At 41.0% G+C, this 23,313-nt stretch overlaps 2 protein-coding genes across 3 annotated transcripts; one reads left to right on the forward strand and one right to left on the reverse strand.

Moving 5' to 3' along the window:
* The first annotated feature begins 1,691 nt into the window (after window positions 1-1,691).
* LOC146632361 (mucin-3A) lies at window positions 1,692-12,851 on the forward strand. The gene is made up of 7 exons (XM_085353506.1): window positions 1,692-1,814; window positions 5,208-5,312; window positions 10,566-10,630; window positions 10,734-10,936; window positions 11,067-11,232; window positions 11,319-11,483; window positions 12,827-12,851. The coding sequence occupies exons 1-7, from the start codon at window positions 1,692-1,694 to the stop codon at window positions 12,849-12,851; spliced, it is 852 nt and encodes a 283-aa protein (XP_085209632.1).
* A 1,449-nt stretch (window positions 12,852-14,300) lies between these two features.
* Window positions 14,301-20,672, reverse strand: errfi1a (ERBB receptor feedback inhibitor 1a). 2 transcript variants are annotated; one of them, XM_085353310.1, is made up of 4 exons: window positions 20,502-20,672; window positions 17,783-17,988; window positions 17,536-17,615; window positions 14,301-17,277 (listed from the first exon to the last, which is right to left on the reverse strand). In XM_085353310.1, exons 2-4 carry the CDS (start codon window positions 17,932-17,934, stop codon window positions 16,289-16,291), a joined length of 1,221 nt encoding a protein of 406 aa, XP_085209436.1. In that variant the 5' UTR covers window positions 17,935-17,988; window positions 20,502-20,672; the 3' UTR covers window positions 14,301-16,288. The 2 variants fall into 2 exon arrangements, with proteins under 2 accessions (XP_085209436.1, XP_085209435.1); XM_085353309.1 differs by having other exon boundaries at window positions 17,536-17,618.
* Window positions 20,673-23,313: the final 2,641 nt, after the last annotated feature.

Genomic DNA, 23,313 nt, shown 5'->3' on the forward strand with positions numbered 1-23,313 from the left:
ATGAAATTACTCTAACTACCAACATGGACCATTCCACAACAACTTCAGAGACTTCCTCCAGTTCGCCTTCCACAGTCACTTCAGAAAGCACTAGTTTTACTCCAACACACTCAGAACAAAATACTCAAACAGCTGTAACAGGCACTGGTACAACAGAGAACAAAGCAACAACTCTTGAGACTTCTGCGACAATGACATCCGCACACCCTGAATCACCAACAACTTCTATTACAACAATGACCCAAACAGGAACAACACAGTCTACAGAGTCTGTCACACCAGTCACCACCAATGAAATTACTCTAACTACAAACATGGACCATTCCACAACAACTTCAGAGACTTCCTCCAGTTCGCCTTCCACAGTCACTTCAGAAAGCACTAGTTTTACTCCAACATCCCCAGAACAAAGTACTCAAACAGCTGTAACAGGCACTAGTACAACAGAGAACAAAGCAACAACTCTTGAGACTTCTGAGACAATGACATCCGCACACCCTCAATCACCAACAACTTCTATTACAACAATGGCCCAAACAGGAACAACACAGTCTACAGAGTCTGTCCCACCACTCACCACCAATGAAATTACTCTAACTACCAACATGGACCATTCCACAACAACTTCAGAGACTTCCTCCAGTTCGCCTTCCACAGTCACTTCAGAAAGCACTAGTTTTACTCCAACATCCCCAGAACAAAGTACTCAAACAGCTGTAACAGGCACTAGTACAACAGAGAACAAAGCAACAACTCTTGAGACTGCTGCGACAATGACATCCGCACACCCTCCATCACCAACAACTTCTATTACAGCAATGGCCCAAACAGGAACAACACAGTCTACAGAGTCTGTCCCACCAGTCACAACCAATGAAATTACTCTAACTACCAACATGGACCATTCCACAACAACTTCAGAGACTTCCTCCAGTTCGCCTTCCACAGTCACTTCAGAAAGCACTAGTTTTACTCCAACATCCCCAGAACAAAGTACTCAACCAGCTGTAACAGGCACTAGTACAACAAAGAACAAAGCAACAACTCTTGAGACTTCTGAGACAATGACATCCGCACACCCTCCATCACCAACAACTTCTATTACAACAATGGCCGAAACAGGAACAACACAGTCTACAGAGTCTGTCCCACCAGTCACAACCAATGAAAATACTCTAACTACCAATATGGACCATTCCACAACAACTTCAGAGACTTCCTCCAGTTCACCTTCCACAGTCACTTCAGAAAGCACTAGTTTTACTCTAACATCCCCAGAACAAAGTACTCAAACAGCTGTAACAGGCACTAGTACAACAGAGAACAAAGCAACAACTCTTGAGACTTCTGAGACAATGACATCCGCACACCCTCAATCACCAACAACTTCTCTTACAACAATGGCCCAAACAGGAACAACACAGTCTACAGAGTCTGTCCCACCAGTCACAACCAATGAAATTACTCTAACTACCAACATGGACCATTCCACAACAACTTCAGAGACTTCCTCCAGTTCGCCTTCCACAGTCACTTCAGAAAGCACTAGTTTTACTCCAACATCCCCAGAACAAAGTACTCAAACAGCTGTAACAGGCACTAGTACAACAGAGAACAAAGCAACAACTCTTGAGACTTCTGCGACAATGACATCCGCACACCCTGAATCACCAACAACTTCTATTACAACAATGACCCAAACAGGAACAACACAGTCTACAGAGTCTGTCACACCAGTCACCACCAATGAAATTACTCTAACTACAAACATGGACCATTCCACAACAACTTCAGAGACTTCCTCCAGTTCGCCTTCCACAGTCACTTCAGAAAGCACTAGTTTTACTCCAACATCCCCAGAACAAAGTACTCAAACAGCTGTAACAGGCACTAGTACAACAGAGAACAAAGCAACAACTCTTGAGACTTCTGAGACAATGACATCCGCACACCCTCAATCACCAACAACTTCTATTACAACAATGGCCCAAACAGGAACAACACAGTCTACAGAGTCTGTCCCACCACTCACCACCAATGAAATTACTCTAACTACCAACATGGACCATTCCACAACAACTTCAGAGACTTCCTCCAGTTCGCCTTCCACAGTCACTTCAGAAAGCACTAGTTTTACTCCAACATCCCCAGAACAAAGTACTCAAACAGCTGTAACAGGCACTAGTACAACAGAGAACAAAGCAACAACTCTTGAGACTGCTGCGACAATGACATCCGCACACCCTCCATCACCAACAACTTCTATTACAGCAATGGCCCAAACAGGAACAACACAGTCTACAGAGTCTGTCCCACCAGTCACAACCAATGAAATTACTCTAACTACCAACATGGACCATTCCACAACAACTTCAGAGACTTCCTCCAGTTCGCCTTCCACAGTCACTTCAGAAAGCACTAGTTTTACTCCAACATCCCCAGAACAAAGTACTCAAACAGCTGTAACAGGCACTGGTACAACAGAGAACAAAGCAACAACTCTTGAGACTTCTGAGACAATGACATCCGCACACCCTCAATCACCAACAACTTCTATTACAACAATGGCCGAAACAGGAACAACACAGTCTACAGAGTCTGTCCCACCAGTCACAACCAATGAAATTACTCTAACTACCAACATGGACCATTCCACAACAACTTCAGAGACTTCCTCCAGTTCACCTTCCACAGTCACTTCAGAAAGCACTAGTTTTACTCTAACATCCCCAGAACAAAGTACTCAAACAGCTGTAACAGGCACTAGTACAACAGAGAACAAAGCAACAACTCTTGAGACTTCTGAGACAATGACATCCGCACACCCTCAATCACCAACAACTTCTCTTACAACAATGGCCCAAACAGGAACAACACAGTCTACAGAGTCTGTCCCACCAGTCACAACCAATGAAATTACTCTAACTACCAACATGGACCATTCCACAACAACTTCAGAGACTTCCTCCAGTTCGCCTTCCACAGTCACTTCAGAAAGCACTAGTTTTACTCCAACATCCCCAGAACAAAGTACTCAAACAGCTGTAACAGGCACTAGTACAACAGAGAACAAAGCAACAACTCTTGAGACTTCTGCGACAATGACATCCGCACACCCTCAATCACCAACCACTTCTATTACAGCAATGGCCCAAACAGGAACAACACAGTCTACAGAGTCTGTCACACCAGTCACCACCAATGAAATTACTCTAACTACCAACATGGACCATTCCACAACAACTTCAGAGACTTCCTCCAGTTCGCCTTCCACAGTCACTTCAGAAAGCACTAGTTTTACTCCAACATCCCCAGAACAAAGTACTCAACCAGCTGTAACAGGCACTAGTACAACAAAGAACAAAGCAACAACTCTTGAGACTTCTGCGACAATGACATCCGCACACCCTGAATCACCAACAACTTCTATTACAACAATGGCCGAAACAGGAACAACACAGTCTACAGAGTCTGTCCCACCAGTCACAACCAATGAAAATACTCTAACTACCAACATGGACCATTCCACAACAACTTCAGAGACTTCCTCCAGTTCACCTTCCACAGTCACTTCAGAAAGCACTAGTTTTACTCTAACATCCCCAGAACAAAGTACTCAAACAGCTGTAACAGGCACTAGTACAACAGAGAACAAAGCAACAACTCTTGAGACTTCTGAGACAATGACATCCGCACACCCTCAATCACCAACAACTTCTCTTACAACAATGGCCCAAACAGGAACAACACAGTCTACAGAGTCTGTCCCACCAGTCACAACCAATGAAATTACTCTAACTACCAACATGGACCATTCCACAACAACTTCAGAGACTTCCTCCAGTTCGCCTTCCACAGTCACTTCAGAAAGCACTAGTTTTACTCCAACATCCCCAGAACAAAGTACTCAAACAGCTGTAACAGGCACTAGTACAACAGAGAACAAAGCAACAACTCTTGAGACTTCTGCGACAATGACATCCGCACACCCTCAATCACCAACCACTTCTATTACAGCAATGGCCCAAACAGGAACAACACAGTCTACAGAGTCTGTCACACCAGTCACCACCAATGAAATTACTCTAACTACCAACATGGACCATTCCACAACAACTTCAGAGACTTCCTCCAGTTCGCCTTCCACAGTCACTTCAGAAAGCACTAGTTTTACTCCAACATCCCCAGAACAAAGTACTCAACCAGCTGTAACAGGCACTAGTACAACAAAGAACAAAGCAACAACTCTTGAGACTTCTGAGACAATGACATCCGCACACCCTCCATCACCAACAACTTCTATTACAACAATGGCCGAAACAGGAACAACACAGTCTACAGAGTCTGTCCCACCAGTCACAACCAATGAAAATACTCTAACTACCAATATGGACCATTCCACAACAACTTCAGAGACTTCCTCCAGTTCACCTTCCACAGTCACTTCAGAAAGCACTAGTTTTACTCTAACATCCCCAGAACAAAGTACTCAAACAGCTGTAACAGGCACTAGTACAACAGAGAACAAAGCAACAACTCTTGAGACTTCTGAGACAATGACATCCGCACACCCTCAATCACCAACAACTTCTCTTACAACAATGGCCCAAACAGGAACAACACAGTCTACAGAGTCTGTCCCACCAGTCACAACCAATGAAATTACTCTAACTACCAACATGGACCATTCCACAACAACTTCAGAGACTTCCTCCAGTTCGCCTTCCACAGTCACTTCAGAAAGCACTAGTTTTACTCCAACATCCCCAGAACAAAGTACTCAAACAGCTGTAACAGGCACTAGTACAACAGAGAACAAAGCAACAACTCTTGAGACTTCTGCGACAATGACATCCGCACACCCTCAATCACCAACCACTTCTATTACAGCAATGGCCCAAACAGGAACAACACAGTCTACAGAGTCTGTCACACCAGTCACCACCAATGAAATTACTCTAACTACCAACATGGACCATTCCACAACAACTTCAGAGACTTCCTCCAGTTCGCCTTCCACAGTCACTTCAGAAAGCACTAGTTTTACTCCAACACACTCAGAACAAAATACTCAAACAGCTGTAACAGGCACTGGTACAACAGAGAACAAAGCAACAACTCTTGAGACTTCTGCGACAATGACATCCGCACACCCTGAATCACCAACAACTTCTATTACAACAATGACCCAAACAGGAACAACACAGTCTACAGAGTCTGTCACACCAGTCACCACCAATGAAATTACTCTAACTACAAACATGGACCATTCCACAACAACTTCAGAGACTTCCTCCAGTTCGCCTTCCACAGTCACTTCAGAAAGCACTAGTTTTACTCCAACATCCCCAGAACAAAGTACTCAAACAGCTGTAACAGGCACTAGTACAACAGAGAACAAAGCAACAACTCTTGAGACTTCTGAGACAATGACATCCGCACACCCTCAATCACCAACAACTTCTATTACAACAATGGCCCAAACAGGAACAACACAGTCTACAGAGTCTGTCCCACCACTCACCACCAATGAAATTACTCTAACTACCAACATGGACCATTCCACAACAACTTCAGAGACTTCCTCCAGTTCGCCTTCCACAGTCACTTCAGAAAGCACTAGTTTTACTCCAACATCCCCAGAACAAAGTACTCAAACAGCTGTAACAGGCACTAGTACAACAGAGAACAAAGCAACAACTCTTGAGACTGCTGCGACAATGACATCCGCACACCCTCCATCACCAACAACTTCTATTACAGCAATGGCCCAAACAGGAACAACACAGTCTACAGAGTCTGTCCCACCAGTCACAACCAATGAAATTACTCTAACTACCAACATGGACCATTCCACAACAACTTCAGAGACTTCCTCCAGTTCGCCTTCCACAGTCACTTCAGAAAGCACTAGTTTTACTCCAACATCCCCAGAACAAAGTACTCAAACAGCTGTAACAGGCACTGGTACAACAGAGAACAAAGCAACAACTCTTGAGACTTCTGAGACAATGACATCCGCACACCCTCAATCACCAACAACTTCTATTACAACAATGGCCCAAACAGGAACAACACAGTCTACAGAGTCTGTCCCACCAGTCACAACCAATGAAATTACTCTAACTACCAACATGGACCATTCCACAACAACTTCAGAGACTTCCTCCAGTTCACCTTCCACAGTCACTTCAGAAAGCACTAGTTTTACTCTAACATCCCCAGAACAAAGTACTCAAACAGCTGTAACAGGCACTAGTACAACAGAGAACAAAGCAACAACTCTTGAGACTTCTGAGACAATGACATCCGCACACCCTCAATCACCAACAACTTCTCTTACAACAATGGCCCAAACAGGAACAACACAGTCTACAGAGTCTGTCCCACCAGTCACAACCAATGAAATTACTCTAACTACCAACATGGACCATTCCACAACAACTTCAGAGACTTCCTCCAGTTCGCCTTCCACAGTCACTTCAGAAAGCACTAGTTTTACTCCAACATCCCCAGAACAAAGTACTCAAACAGCTGTAACAGGCACTAGTACAACAGAGAACAAAGCAACAACTCTTGAGACTTCTGCGACAATGACATCCGCACACCCTCAATCACCAACCACTTCTATTACAGCAATGGCCCAAACAGGAACAACACAGTCTACAGAGTCTGTCACACCAGTCACCACCAATGAAATTACTCTAACTACCAACATGGACCATTCCACAACAACTTCAGAGACTTCCTCCAGTTCGCCTTCCACAGTCACTTCAGAAAGCACTAGTTCTACTCCAACATCCCCAGAACAAAGTACTCAAACAGCTGTAACAGGCACTGGTACAACAGAGAACAAAGCAACAACTCTTGAGACTTCTGAGACAACGACATCCGCACACCCTGAATCACCAACAACTTCTATTACAACAATGGCCCAAACAGGAACAACACAGTCTACAGAGTCTGTCCCACCAGTCACAACCAATGAAATTACTCTAACTACCAACATGGACCATTCCACAACAACTTCAGAGACTTCCTCCAGTTCGCCTTCCACAGTCACTTCAGAAAGCACTAGTTTTACTCCAACATCCCCAGAACAAAGTACTCAACCAGCTGTAACAGGCACTAGTACAACAAAGAACAAAGCAACAACTCTTGAGACTTCTGAGACAATGACATCCGCACACCCTGAATCACCAACAACTTCTATTACAACAATGGCCGAAACAGGAACAACACAGTCTACAGAGTCTGTCCCACCAGTCACAACCAATGAAAATACTCTAACTACCAACATGGACCATTCCACAACAACTTCAGAGACTTCCTCCAGTTCACCTTCCACAGTCACTTCAGAAAGCACTAGTTTTACTCTAACATCCCCAGAACAAAGTACTCAAACAGCTGTAACAGGCACTAGTACAACAGAGAACAAAGCAACAACTCTTGAGACTTCTGAGACAATGACATCCGCACACCCTCAATCACCAACAACTTCTCTTACAACAATGGCCCAAACAGGAACAACACAGTCTACAGAGTCTGTCCCACCAGTCACAACCAATGAAATTACTCTAACTACCAACATGGACCATTCCACAACAACTTCAGAGACTTCCTCCAGTTCGCCTTCCACAGTCACTTCAGAAAGCACTAGTTTTACTCCAACATCCCCAGAACAAAGTACTCAAACAGCTGTAACAGGCACTAGTACAACAGAGAACAAAGCAACAACTCTTGAGACTTCTGCGACAATGACATCCGCACACCCTCAATCACCAACCACTTCTATTACAGCAATGGCCCAAACAGGAACAACACAGTCTACAGAGTCTGTCACACCAGTCACCACCAATGAAATTACTCTAACTACCAACATGGACCATTCCACAACAACTTCAGAGACTTCCTCCAGTTCGCCTTCCACAGTCACTTCAGAAAGCACTAGTTTTACTCCAACACACTCAGAACAAAATACTCAAACAGCTGTAACAGGCACTGGTACAACAGAGAACAAAGCAACAACTCTTGAGACTTCTGCGACAATGACATCCGCACACCCTGAATCACCAACAACTTCTATTACAACAATGACCCAAACAGGAACAACACAGTCTACAGAGTCTGTCACACCAGTCACCACCAATGAAATTACTCTAACTACAAACATGGACCATTCCACATCAACTTCAGAGACTTCCTCCAGTTCGCCTTCCACAGTCACTTCAGAAAGCACTAGTTTTACTCCAACATACCCAGAACAAAGTACTCAAACAGCTGTAACAGGCACTAGTACAACAGAGAACAAAGCAACAACTCTTGAGACTTCTGAGACAATGACATCCGCACACCCTCAATCACCAACAACTTCTATTACAACAATGGCCCAAACAGGAACAACACAGTCTACAGAGTCTGTCCCACCACTCACCACCAATGAAATTACTCTAACTACCAACATGGACCATTCCACAACAACTTCAGAGACTTCCTCCAGTTCGCCTTCCACAGTCACTTCAGAAAGCACTAGTTTTACTCCAACATCCCCAGAACAAAGTACTCAAACAGCTGTAACAGGCACTAGTACAACAGAGAACAAAGCAACAACTCTTGAGACTGCTGCGACAATGACATCCGCACACCCTCCATCACCAACAACTTCTATTACAGCAATGGCCCAAACAGGAACAACCCAGTCTACAGAGTCTGTCCCACCAGTCACAACCAATGAAATTACTCTAACTACCAACATGGACCATTCCACAACAACTTCAGAGACTTCCTCCAGTTCGCCTTCCACAGTCACTTCAGAAAGCACTAGTTTTACTCCAACATCCCCAGAACAAAGTACTCAAACAGCTGTAACAGGCACTGGTACAACAGAGAACAAAGCAACAACTCTTGAGACTTCTGAGACAATGACATCCGCACACCCTCAATCACCAACAACTTCTATTACAACAATGGCCCAAACAGGAACAACACAGTCTACAGAGTCTGTCCCACCAGTCACAACCAATGAAATTACTCTAACTACCAACATGGACCATTCCACAACAACTTCAGAGACTTCCTCCAGTTCGCCTTCCACAGTCACTTCAGAAAGCACTAGTTTTACTCCAACATCCCCAGAACAAAGTACTCAAACAGCTGTAACAGGCACTAGTACAACAGAGAACAAAGCAACAACTCTTGAGACTTCTGCGACAATGACATCCGCACACCCTCAATCACCAACCACTTCTATTACAGCAATGGCCCAAACAGGAACAACACAGTCTACAGAGTCTGTCACACCAGTCACCACCAATGAAATTACTCTAACTACCAACATGGACCATTCCACAACAACTTCAGAGACTTCCTCCAGTTCGCCTTCCACAGTCACTTCAGAAAGCACTAGTTTTACTCCAACACACTCAGAACAAAATACTCAAACAGCTGTAACAGGCACTGGTACAACAGAGAACAAAGCAACAACTCTTGAGACTTCTGCGACAATGACATCCGCACACCCTGAATCACCAACAACTTCTATTACAACAATGACCCAAACAGGAACAACACAGTCTACAGAGTCTGTCACACCAGTCACCACCAATGAAATTACTCTATCTACCAACATGGACCATTTTACAACAACTGTTTTGGTGACAACTTCAGAGACTTCCTCCAGTTTTCCTTCCACAGTTACTTCAGAAACCACCAGTTTTACGCCAACATACACTGAACAACGTACTCAAGCACTGGTAACAGGCTCTAGTACAACAGAGAACAAAGGAACAACTACTCAGGCTTCTGAGATAATGACAACCGTACTTCCTGACTCACAAGCTACAGTTTTACAACCCAACTCAAGTACTACTGTTCCCAGCCGTACATCTTCTTCTTTCTCCTCTTCAACCACATCTGTGACCTATTTAACTGATACATCCACCAGTGAAACAACAATTGTAGGCTCTGTCACAAATTCTCCTACATCGTCAGCAACAGTTAGTTTTTCTTCATCAATTACTCTCCCCACAAATTTGACATCCTCTTTGACAACAATTGTGTGCCAAGATTTTGCCTATGGAGACTCATGTTCTTATGGAGAAAACAACACTGTCCCAATCATTGGTGAGGTTTTTCATTTCCGTATAGTTTTTCTTAAAAATAATATATTTTCATTACCTTTTACATAAATTGATATTTTGACTTCTTGCGTTATATCTGTGTTTTCTCCCCCACTTTTGCATGTCCAAGGTAAAATGTTGTCATAAATGGCTTTTAAAATCTTTCAATTTTTTGTAGATACTGCACCCGTGCGCAAAGTAAACATTACTTTCAAATTCAACGTCACTTTTATCCAGGCTTTTCTTAATTTAACTTCACCTGAATCACAGATATTCATCAACAAATTAGAAGCACAGGTACAGATAATTTTCTTCATATTCAATATTATGAGTTATTATTTTTAATTAGTATTACAAAGTATTTTGTAATACAAAAAAATATAAAATTATTTAAATCTTTTATCTGAAATGTTGCATAATCCCTTCTGTCCTTTTTTTTTTTTACAGCTCAGAAGCCTGTGTAGACAAGCAGATCCCCAGGCCTATAAAACAGTTAAAGTAATCAAATTAAGGTAAATTTTCCTTCAACATTTATTAAACTATTTGTTACATTTATTATTACCTTTTAAGAAAGAGATAGCTGTTTTCTCATAACATTTCTACCATTTTTTGTAGTGAAGGAAGTGTTGTTGCAAAGAGCCTGGCGGAGTATCAGTATCAAAACAATGAAACTCAAATCGAGTTTATTAACACTCATCTTAGTGTGGTTTTGAAGAATATCCTACAAAATGAAAATAACCTCAACAAAATTTCTTTGGCTTTTGGTAATCAAAGTGTGGAGTTAAATGATCTCAGCTTTGAGGCACCTGCCATTACTAGTAAGTGTGTTGTATGTTGTTCTAAATGTAAAGCACAATCAGCCATTCTTTATTCATTTTTCTTAAATTTGTCCTGTTTATTTTACATTATAGTATGTTGAATATATATATATGTTTTGAAATCTTGTAGATATCACAGAGTTGAAGCCTTTTATTAACTGCACTCAGTTTGCTAATTACACTGAAGAGATTACTAATGGTCAATGGCAGTGTGTTGGACCATGCAAAAGAAACCCTGATTACTGCAATGGACACGGAGAATGTTTAAATAACATTTACACAGGCCCAGTCTGCAGGTAATAAAATGTCTGTCTGTCTGTCTGTCTGTCTATCTATCTTTGTAAAAACTAATTTTATTAAACCTCTTTTGAATTTTACCCAGGTGCTACGAAACCAGCCTGGAGCAGTTTTATGGTCCACAATGTGACCTTTTCCGCCGAGGTCCAGGTTTCTATGGAGCACTGTTTGGCTCACTCGCAGTAGCGCTCCTGCTCTTCATTATAATCGTCATCGCTGTCATTTTCAAAAGGAGACATACGTATACTTGGTGGGTTATGATGCCTTCTGCGCGTTTTCCTGTAATGTACTCTGGAAAAAAAATCACTTTTTGTGTTCATTCATTGAGTAAAAACACAAACAAGCATCCTTTTCTTTTTTAGGAAAAGGAGCAACTCTCAGAGGAGAAGATTGTCTTTTCTTGAGGGAGATTTCTTTGACTTCACTGATACACGTATGTCTTACTCTAATTACTATCATATTCAGAGATTTATTATAATAATTATTTATGATTAGTTATTAATAATGCAATAATTATTTTAAACTTTTTCAGCAATGTTTAAAAATATGATTTTTGACTTTGTCTTTCAGGAATTTCCAACTTGGGACTGGCAGGCACTTATAGATCAGAAAACATTTAGAAACTGATATATTCACTATATTATATAAAATTAAGCAATTAGTTACTGTTTTAATCGCTAATAATCTTACTTAAAGATCAGTAAGAACTATCATCTTTTAATTTTAAAACATTTTGAAGTTGTTTTGCTATTTATCATTTATTTATAAGAACTTAAATTTAATGCATATGTTTTTGCACGTATATTATTTTCCACACCAACATATCATGGAGCACCATTTCTCTTTTTATCCTATCTTGACATATCTTTCTCAGCACTGTTCAAATAGTAAAAATAATAATAAATCTCTTTTAACCTGAAGTTTTTGCCTGGAAAATCTACATTTTCTGAATGCACAAACTGAGAAACGCACTGTATCATCTATAGATAATTTTGTTAAATAACAAGTTAATTTTGTCTTTAGTGTTATTAAACAATATGCAATATGGGCTAGCTACTGCTTATACTCTATGATATATCTCTATTGAGCTTGTTACAATTAACATCTAACAGTAGTGAAACACAAAAAATGCTTACTGTAGCATTCAAATACACACATTTGCATATTTGTTAAACATCTGTCCAGTTAAAATGTTACACAGTATCTATGCAATGGTTTTACTGTATCAGATAGGTGCTTCTGTTTTTTGTTCGTTTTTGCTTTTTAAACAGCATCTCTATTTTTATCCATTAAAAAAAACAAAAAAACTTTGACACCCCAACAAGAAAATAATCCAGACTAGGGCTCTGCAGTCCACAGTCACCTGCCACTAGATGGCATAGATGTGCTTATTTTAAGTGCTTCGCTTTTGAAGAGTCAAAGGAGAAAGAGACACAGACCATGGCCTTTAATGGAATTTTAAGATTTTTTTTTTTTCATAGAAAGGAAATCAAACTACTTTTGCATGTATTTGCAGCTGATTCATAATAGAAAAACAAACTTAACTTTGGTTCTTTTGAGATAAGCCCTTGATTTGGTTTTGTCTCCACCTAGTGCCTCAATAGAGGTGGTACACTGAGCAAGTTCTTTACCTTTGCTTGATGTTCTATATTTCCTACACAGGTACTGTGACCTGAATAAAATTTAACCAGCAGCACTGCAGCCCGAGTTAAATATTTACAAATCACCTCACAGCAAACGATAAGAAAAGTTACGCCTAAACATGAAGTTAATGCAAACAATGGAACTTATTTTTTAGTCTAGCTTCATGATTTTTGTTTTGTGTGTGTATGTGCGTTCCTCTGTGTGATGGAGTAGAGGAAGACACACAATCCATACTTCTCCATCCTCTCTTGAAAATATATGAGATTGTGGATAGTCTAGCTATAGATATACTGCATCATCAGCACTTCTCCAATATGACCATTCCTACTTTTTATTTCTATAGTGTAGACCTATGAAGTCCTACAGAAACACCTAAACATATATGGGCTCTTTAACACAAAGAACTGTAGTGTAACCAGCAAAGTAGAATTTGTATAGCAATTAAGGGAATAATTACAAAAATCATAATATTTTTATCACAGAAATTAGTTTATTTCACTCATTAATGCCTCCAGAGTGCCAGAGTTTAATTAATTGAGGCAGGAAATGTATTTGATGAGAAACTGAAAGATAAGCCATACATATTGTATGTTTGTGTATGGGGTGTTGAAATTTAATGGAGAGAAAAAAAATAGAACTTTCAGGATCTCTTTTGTTCCAGTTTCTATAAAATTGTGGCTACAGAGAGAAATATAAGTCTTGTGTCCATTATGACTTAATGCATTTGTGACTTGTAGTGCCAATAAAGGGAAAGGATCTTAGAATACCGATTAATAAACTATGTTCAATCTGAATGCAAACCGGTCTTCCTGTTAATTTACCTATTTTTTTGTCTTTCTTGCCTCCAGCAATTATTTTAAAAGCGCAGTGAGTCTTTCTTTGGTAGCTATAGTCAACATGCATGCTGTTGCTTAGTAACTCACCTAAGCAAGAACCAAGTGAAAAGGTTTTCAGGTGGCCTAGACAACTTAACTTAAACTGTCACCTTTTGTTTCATTGAGAAAAGTCACTGTCTTAAGCAAATCAGCAGAAATACAAATCACTAAGGTCTCCGCCAGTATTGTAATTGGAGCTGAACTGTGGCTCATTTAGTAATTATTTGACCTCTAATGGGGTTCACTGTGGTTTTGGCTCCACGCCTAACCACAAGGATTCAAACTGAGAATAAAACACTTGTAACAGTGTTAAAAGGGCTTTAAAAGCAGTGGGTGCAAAGCCCGCTGCCAAGGAACGATGAAGCAATCGTGCAGGAGGAAATTTAGTTATAACCAGGAAGAGGAAGGCATTCTACTGTACACCTGTCACTCTTCTTTCTTTGGATCGAAGCCAGTCACAATAAAGTACACCATGAGGGCGTGTGGGTGATAAAACAGGCCAAACAGCTGAGTTGAGAGTTCACTCTTGACAGGTTCAAGACACAGGACGAAGCAAGCTTATAAATAAGTCACTTTATTATTGCTTTCTTTTTAAAGACTATATACTTATCAACTATTCATAATAACAAATGGAGTTGTTAAATACTGTACACAGCATACTGAACTCTCCCAGTGCATGTCTTCGCCACAGCAGAGTGTTATCTCTTGATAAACTAGTCTTCATTCTGTTTTAACATTTCTAATAAGACATATGAATACCTTAAGATTAAATAGTTTGTTTTTTTGTGTATGATGTAAACATTTTTCCAAACATTTAAGTCAAAAGCAACATTGTGTTGGTAAGATCTGTGAACAGAAGGAAGAGAAGAAAAAAAAGATACTTCAATGACCGATTGACCTTAGCAGTTATTTGTTTCCCAAACTGAACACCGTGTTTGATACCAAGGGTTACTTCAATACATGTGCTACATTTTCTATATCATCCTGACGCCTTGTGGATAATGTACAACAATTTAAAAAAAAAAAAAGAAAAATCATACATTTTGTAGGCTGCCAGCAGCCAAAGTCTTTCAGACCACACCCACTGCAATCATGTAAGGCAGGAATGCATGTGCAGAACAGGAAAGTCTGTGTCAGGTAGGTAAACCCTGTACTGTCTTTGTAATGCATTTGTATTAACAGATTAGTCAAACATCTCTCATCTAAAATCTATTTCATCTAAAATCTCCATATTAGGATATTCGGTTAGAACAGATTTTGCGTTTGAATTCATTGTCTTTTCCTACAAGTGTTAGGTCACATATGGAGCCGTTACCTCATCGCTCGTGGATTACAATTTCAAATTTCACCTGTGAACACAATTTAAAGCAGGGAGTTTGTAAAGGTATAAGGATAATATCAAAGTGAGGTAGTACTTGAGGCAAATGTGTTTCAAGCAATGACTCACAGCTTGACCAGAAAAAAAAAAAGAAGAAAAAGAAGTAGCTTCAATTGGAAGAACAGCACACATTCACTGACAGTCAACAGACCAGTTCCTGTGCAATAAAACAGATCTGGAGACTGACAGAAATAAATCAAATGTGTGCACTTCTTAGAAGGCTCTACTAAAAAGCGGGCACTGCTAACAAGTGTTGCACAGTAACAAGCATTGTTGACAATTCTTTACTAATTAAACACTTTTCCCAACTGCTGTTCACATGCACATATGCGCAAACACATCCACTGCACATACACACACAAATACACTCAAGACGCTACACCATACTCAGCTGCACTGGACAATCCAAAAGAAATATGGTTAGCTACTAGTAATGAACCCACCTACTGGTACAAAATGTACCATGACAATGTGCCATATGGGGTGAAAAAACAAACAAAGAACAAAACACAACACAAATTTACTTTGAAGTAGTCAGCCTGAGTAAGACTGACACTACATCAAGGCGCGAAACCCATATCAGTATTGATATAATAGCAAACAGAATCGGCACGTGCTAGAATCCTTCATTTTGTTATAAATTCATCGGGCTTGTATTTAGACTTCATATATTAAGTGATACATGGTTACATTACTGACCTTTTTGTCCCTTGTGAGATGCAAAAGCACCATCAAAAAGCCCCAGTGCATCTCACAAAACATCCACACCACATCAGACACAAAACACTGAGCACACAAGGTACAAGGCCCGCTTGTACTTTCTGGCCGTACCACATCTTTACTAAAACAGAGCAAAATATTGAATTTCATAAAATTAAAATATATTTTAAAAAAATAAGCTATAGACTGTTGAACTTTGCCCACAATCTTTAGTTAGACATGGTTTTCACAGAAAATATCTTTTCAATATTACCAGTAACTGTACACAGTGCGCAAATACCCTGTGTGTTCAAAATACATAAGGGGTATTACAAAAAGAAAAAAGAAAAAAGGTAAAAGCAGCAGTTTTAAAAGGTTGTTGGTGTCCAATTTCACCATTTTGTCAAGTGGGTTTTGCGCATGTACAGTATAGTCTTCTATTACTTCCACAAAAACTTTTCAAACAAAATCCACCTGTGCTTTCTTTCTGGTGTGGCAGTCACAAGGCGAGTCTGCAAAAGGAGACCGCTGAGGCAGAAGGTAGTAATGTGTGGTGCTGGCCTTCTTGCCATTCTCCATAATAGGAAGGATACATGGGGAGCCCTCACTGTTCTGTCTCTGTAAACTCCGACCGCTTACATACTTAGGATCTGGTGCAAAGCTTTGGGTTGGGGGCATCACCCCGTTAGTGTATGTTGGGAGGCTCTTAGGGCTGGGAGTGCGGGAGCTGCCTGTGGACAGAGGGCCTCTTGGAGGCAGTTTGGGTGGTTTGTCCTCATCGCTGTAAGCCCCAGATGAGACTTCTGCTGACCAGCGCCTGCAATCTGTCTTGACATTACGTGGAGGTATAGGAGGGGGAACCTCTTGTTTATCCATATTGTTGGGGTACCTTTTTGGGCATGTGGGTCGTGGCAGCTTGTGTAAAGATCCAGCTGGTCCAGAGAGAGAGCGTCGTAGCCTCCTCTGAGCGGGTCTTTCCTGTGGCTGCTGCTCATACTGTTCCCGTACTTCCTGCGGAGGATTTGCCTGATGGTGCTGTTGGGGTTGCTGCGGGCTTTGCGGTCCTAATGGCCCATCGTAGTAAGCGTAGTTAATCTGCCCACAGTCCTTGAAGCTCCTTCGGTGAGATAGAGGATTTCTAAAAGCTGATTTAGAAAATTGATCAGACACCAGGCGGCAGCTGTCGTCTGAACTTGTGAAAAATTCTACCTCACTGTCCATAGCCTGCTCATGGGAGATATCTGTCTGTGGGGGAATAGGGGGTAGAGGCTTAGAGCATCTGCTAGGTGTCTGTGGTGGGCTGTTCAACTCGTTAAATGACAGCCTCATCAGCAGGTCATCATCAGCAGGACTTGGGGTGGAAGGTTCATTGCTGGAGGACAGGAAGAGTTGGGAAGGCCGGGATTTCTTTGAGAGTATTCTCTGTGAGTTGGGACTGTGTTTATGTCCTGCCAAAAAAGTAAGTTGAAAAAATAATAACCATCAGACAAGTGGCAGATTGATAAATAATTAAAGTAAATTAAAGACAATAAAAATCGAATACTATAACACTACACTGACTTTATAATATTCAGGTTACAACAATATGTCCAGTATGTGAAATAACAAACAATGAAAGAGAATTCATGCAATGCAGCATTTGTGTAGTTTAAAAGGTACATCCTGTATGAAAAAGAAAGAAAAGGAAATAAAGATATTTAACTTACTCTCATAACTTGGAGGTGGCTCCTTTTGCTGGGCACGATAGCTGTGATCTATGTTTGCCCTGTCCATACTGAAGTAGAAGCTGCTAGAAAAGAAGAATGACGTTTCAGAACAGCAGTGCTTCGTCACAGAAATGTGACATATTGAAATTAACAGAAAATGTAAGACTAACCTGAACCATGCAATTTCAACATGACATGCACATCCTTTCTAAAGTCTTTCTCTAATGAAGTGCACCACAACACTCACTTGTCCAGTACATGGCGATCGCGCCAGGAGGGTTTAGATCCAGCCATGCTGTGACAGTAGCTGCCCCGGAGAAAGGGGTTTTCTATGGGAAAAGAGATCTCCTGGGCAGTCAGGCCCACTGTGGACATGCTCCAGGCACCCTCGGGTCGCATCAAAGCCAGGAAACACTCAGATCGCCCGGCTGGCTGCCCCTGCTTCTGGTGTACCTATATTAAAAAACAGCCATGAATGAATTGGCAAAAAATAAAATAAAATAAAATCAAAAGTAGGTCAAGTGAAACAGATCATCGTATAGGACACTAAAAACGCTCTAAAAGCAGAGCCAGGTGATTCTCATTAGACCAGATATTTAATAATGGCTTTTGGGTGACAACAATTTCCTATGGCCTTCAGGACACTGGTGTCCGAGCACACCTGGAGAACGTGCCTTTCAAAATGTTCTATTCACAGTATTCCTCATTCAAAGCATGAAAGCAATAGATGGTGGAAAAGGTCACTACTGGTCATGTCTGCTTTTGTAGACCTGAATTAAATGGCATGTAAACACACTTGCTGTGGGTTTGGAGAACCAGTGTAGAACTACTTTATCACAAAAGCATTCTGACATGAAATCGAAGGTAAACACAGGTGTTACTAACATACGATTTAGATCTTGCATCATAATAGAACAGGACCTTCATTAAAGTCATTGCTAACACATTGTGTCAAAACATGCTATGAAAAAGTTGTATTACCCTTCATGTTTTACATTTTATTTACCGTGTTAGTACAAAGGTGTAGCTGTGTCAGCTGAAAACAAAAGAAGAAAAAATACACCCATTTTTTTTTCTTTTCCTATAGAGAGGTACTGAGCTTTACATTTCACCTGTGGCTTGCAAACTCCATGAGCCTGAGTTCAGCATTGCATTCATGGGTGTGAACTGTGTAACCAACTTTCGAATTTCAATTTCTACAGACTGTGTCGCTTAATAAGTTTAGTTTATTTTAAAACTGGACTGTGCTGTGCTGGTGTTTTGCAATCCTGTTCCTCTTGAACAGGAAAGTTCAAGGGGGCTCCTCCTGTTACCACAGATATACCTGATGTTGCAAGAACGCCCCCACGCCAAATGAACCGAATGCTCGTGTCATGTCAACTATGTGTCAGGGCTGTATAAACAATGTGTACATTATTCAAAGGGGGAGTAATCTAATATTTCTGGGGCATACATAGAGTAAATGCAAAATAAATGGCCTCAAACAGAGTTTAAATGTTTCAACTGGGTTTCAGTCTCAAGTGGAGAAAGCCTAGAAAGTCATAAAATGTGTTTTAGATGAGCCTTAAAAAATAGTGCATCAGGGGTGAGCGCAGTTGCTTTTTGTTGCATGGCTGAGTTTAATTAGACATCATTATTACACGATTACAATGCATACTCAGAATCATCTCTTCTGGAAACTACTAAAGAGGTGCATGCACAGCTAGAGCCACACTGTCCTCCTGACAATGTAGGAGTGATGACTGAAAAGAACACGGCTCCCTCGTTCCTGGTCTCTTATGAGCCATATTTATGTGCTAGCCTGACAGCTGGAGCGAAACAAAGCTCTAAAACAACAGGAAGCCTGAGCCATCAGTCTGAGCCAAACTGCCCAAGAAGGCATGCAATCCCCCTGGCCAGGGCCATCGATTCGGTTCGGCGGGGACGGGAAGCAACATGATCCTTGATAATGAACCCCCAGGGGCTTGTGCTTCCTCTTGCAACAGGTGCAAAGACAGTTCATCCTGGCGGTTAACCATATTAGCATTTACAGGCAACAGGATTACACAAATGATGTAGTCATGCAGATGTCCAAGTCGGTTAAATCAGATAATCCGGCTGGAGAATGTGGGCCTTCTTATGGTCAAATGTGACTTATCTGTTTATACAATAAGAAGGCAAGCCAAGGCTAACTACGAAGACAACTCAGTGGCAGTGGGCTCGAGAAAGGAGGGGGTCCGCTGAGCTTCCTAGTGATGTAAAACACCACCGGTTTGCCTTGAATTCAAGCTTACGGCCGTCACCCTCAGGCCTTGACAGGAGTTCACACCCCGCTCACGACACCCCTGCAGCGGTTTCCGAGCAACCATACTCGCTCTACCTGTGCTGCAAGCAAACAGTGCGCACACCCCCCTCACTTTACCGGATTGAGATAATAATGGTTAAAAGCCCTCCAGCAGGCAGGTGACTCACGCCACAACACACAGTCAGCTATTTGGCAATGATGATACACAGTGAATTGTATTTCCCTTTTGTTTAAGAGGAAAAGACCTAAATTAATATTGCAGCCTAAGAATTAAAGAGAACGATTATATAACATCTGTGCCATTGCAGACCTATAAAGAATATAAAACACGTATCCTTTATAGTTATCAGTATAGACAAACACATAGAGATACATATTCACACGTTTCCCTCCGTTTTTCTTTTTTTTAGATTATTATATTGTAAGTTTTTTAATCATTTTGCTCTGGACTAAGTTGTTCCTCTTAGTATACGGCTCTGTCAGTGAAAAACAATCAAAAACAACCATAAGATATAGAAATAAAAATAAAATGAAATAAAAAAAATAATCCGAATAAGATCTCAAGTTGCATTAAGCAATTGTGTCTGCCGTGCTGGCACCGACATACAAAACAACAGACAGACAAGACATGGATCCACACAGTGGCTCTAAACAGACATTTCAATTCACTTTTTGAACTCACCTAATTCACTTCGCAGTTCTCTCCGCTGACTGACCCCTAAAGTCCTCTTTGGTAAAATGCAGCGCCTCAGTTTATTTCGGGGTTCGATTTGAATCTGTAATCGTCAGTTTTCAGTTGCATCAGGAACAGGTCGCCAAAGACTTGGCGACACTCAGGCATTACTGTGACACTTCTAGATAAGTCTACTAGTCTATTGTATTGAGCTATCTCTTATAGGCTCACTACACTGGCGACCCAGTGGCTCCGCCTTCCTTAAAGCCACAGGCTTCCTTTCCACCAGTGTGCAGTGTGCATGAAGCACAGAAAGCTGAGTGCATATGGACTGCATGTCAGCCTTGAACATATTTAAAAGACTTAACATAGGTTGACTTATGTGATGCAGTGAAAGTCTGCAGGGCTCCATATATCTCTGGACAGAGCAGGTTTGAAATCAAGGACACAGTCAGGTGATAAACTGTCCCACTGGGACACATTTATCACACAATGAATAAATGCAACCATGGTTCAGTTAATGATACATTTTCCCCAGAACGTTTAGAAAAAGTATACATAAACTAAAGTTAAAGCCGTAAACTTACTGGTGCCAGACTAAAATGCCATCTTGCAAGTTCTGCCTTTTAAAACTTTCCGTTCAATGACCTGTGTTATACTGTACTATAAAAGGTGTCATCTTTGCTGTTTCATAAACAATAGACTGCCCAAAAGTAAGCTGTGCAGATCTGCACGAAGACAGAGGCAGTAATAGGGATGGCTTCAGAGTGGATAACACAAACAGTAGGCAAAGAAACAAAGCCAGAACCCCTCCTATCTCTGCAGTAATTCTCCTGCCAGCTGAATGGGGCTCAGATGGTTTAGCTACTCATTTATCAGATCACCCTGGGCATTTTCGTTCAGCAGGACCTGTTCTCTATTTACCTGAGATAATGCTCCCATCAGTCGCTGAGGAAAGGCAACAAGTTCAATATTCTACAGTTTTTCTTGTTATGGAAATACATGAGTAATCTGGAATATGCAGTCCCTCACACCTCCAATTACCAGCTGCTTAGCCTATTTAGACCTTAGGTGGTGTTGCATTAACTGTGACCAAACCTAACTGGGCTAAACAAATGTAACACTGACATGCACACTAACCAAACACAATGATACAATAGCTACAGACAGCGTGTATGTTGACTCAATATGTGACAGAAAGCAGAGGTGTGTGCGTGTGTGGAGAGAACACACTGTTCTTTTGCTTGAAATTGTGAATTCTTTACTGCTTGCTTTCAGTCTGAGAGGCCCAAAAGGATTTTAGTTACAGATATGCCCCTTAAAAGGACCAGATCCTCCCTAATCCCCCTTTTAGAATTTTAGGTGCATTTTTGGGATTCCTCTGGACCAGTTGTGACCAGCAGGGAAAAGAGAATGTTTTGCAAGTTGAATTAATAACTTAAACACCAGAGTTTGGATTAAAAGATTTCAAATGCAAACTATATATTGATAGATGTTGCAGGAAATACTCATATGTAAAAGATAAGACTAAAAATAAAGAGTTGAAAGATGCATAAAAATAATCAAGCAAAGTTAAAAGCGCCTGTGTGTATTTCAGCTTGAGTGCGCTCAATCTGCCTTTCCATGTTCCACAAAAGAGACACATTCATTGGGATAAATAGACTTCACCGAAAATGTCTCTCCTCCCACTTCAGCCCTCCTTCCTCTCTCTGCCTGTGAGCCACATCATGATGTCATCACCCACAGGAAGTGCCATATAAAGTTATAGAGGGAGAGGGGGGGGGGGAACTAAGTCAGGGTGGAAGATAAGCAGGCAGAGACAGCAGATGAATGAACTTGTGTCATAACGAATATACTTCTCAGGAAATATTACACAGCTTTTCACTTAGCCCCATGACTCACACTGAGTTTAATCACCAGAATCAGTAATCTCCCCCTCAAAAAGTAGCACTTTTGGCTCATTTTCCTTTCAGATGCTTTTGTAAAAGAAAGGAATTTCCCTGTGTGGCTCAGTTCCAGTACAAGGGTATATTTTAAAAGTCAGTTATGCTCCCTCAGCTGATTTCAGTGGCTCACTAACAGGAAGAGTTAAGTGTGGTTGGAGACGAGTTAAAACAACAACAACAAAAAAACAAAAAGCATATTACTGTAAATGATTTATTCAGCGTGGAGGTCACAGCATTGATTGCCCCTGCCTGCTGAGGTAATTCAATTACGTCTATATCCAGACAGAATCCAAAGTTCGCACTGATATAAACACAGCAGCAACAAGCTTTATTGTTGTGGTGACATCAAGCTTGTAAATGTGTAGTAGATTCCAGGTGCTGCTCTAGACTAAAATCCAAGCTTTACCAAGCATTTAAAGAAGAAGCAAGGAAGGTCTGCAACTTTTGACTTCTGTGGTAATTTTGTGAGCATTTCAGATTACAAAGAGTTTGCCATGTACATTTGAAACTGTCCACAGAGACAAGCAAAGTGACTCCTGGAGAAAAGCCTTATGGTCAGATGAGACAAAATTGAGCTATTTGGCCTCAATGACAAGTTGTATGTTTAGAGAAGCAAACCTAAGAACACTGAGCTAGTTGCCAAGCATGGCGGTGGCAGCATCATGCTAAGGGGCTGTTTTGCTTCTAGTGGTACTGGTATATTGCAGAAAGTGGATTGAATAATGAAAAAGGAGAGCTATCTCTAATATCTTCAACTTCATCTCAGATCAATAGCTAGATTGCTGATCCCTGGACACAGTTGGGTGTCCCAACGCATATATCAAAACTGGTTTGGAATGGATAACATAGAAACAAACCAATTTAAATTAACTCTA

This window comes from Diplotaxodon limnothrissa, linkage group LG5 (assembly GCF_057381915.1).
Source record: "Diplotaxodon limnothrissa isolate DT_005_m linkage group LG5, D_limnothrissa_male_GT1.1, whole genome shotgun sequence".
NCBI classification, from domain to species: domain Eukaryota; kingdom Metazoa; phylum Chordata; class Actinopteri; order Cichliformes; family Cichlidae; genus Diplotaxodon; species Diplotaxodon limnothrissa.

What these genes read in the sequence shown, in the direction of transcription:
- LOC146632361 (XM_085353506.1), top strand. Translation starts at nt 1,692, where the DNA reads ATGACCCAAACAGGAACAACACAGTCTACAGAGTCTGTCACACCAGTC. An exon ending in TGAGGCACCTGCCATTACTA is followed by an intron (nt 10,937 to 11,066) that starts GTAAGTGTGTTG and finishes GAAATCTTGTAG; the next exon opens with ATATCACAGAGTTGAAGCCT. An exon ending in AGGAGACATACGTATACTTG is followed by an intron (nt 11,484 to 12,826) that starts GTGGGTTATGAT and finishes GTCTCCACCTAG; the next exon opens with TGCCTCAATAGAGGTGGTAC.
- errfi1a (XM_085353309.1), bottom strand. Translation starts at nt 17,934, where the DNA reads ATGCGACCCGAGGGTGCCTGGAGCATGTCCACAGTGGGCCTGACTGCC. An exon ending in GATCGCCATGTACTGGACAA is followed by an intron (nt 17,619 to 17,782) that starts GTGAGTGTTGTG and finishes CTTCTTTTCTAG; the next exon opens with CAGCTTCTACTTCAGTATGG. An exon ending in GCCACCTCCAAGTTATGAGA is followed by an intron (nt 17,278 to 17,535) that starts GTAAGTTAAATA and finishes CTTTTTTGGCAG; the next exon opens with GACATAAACACAGTCCCAAC.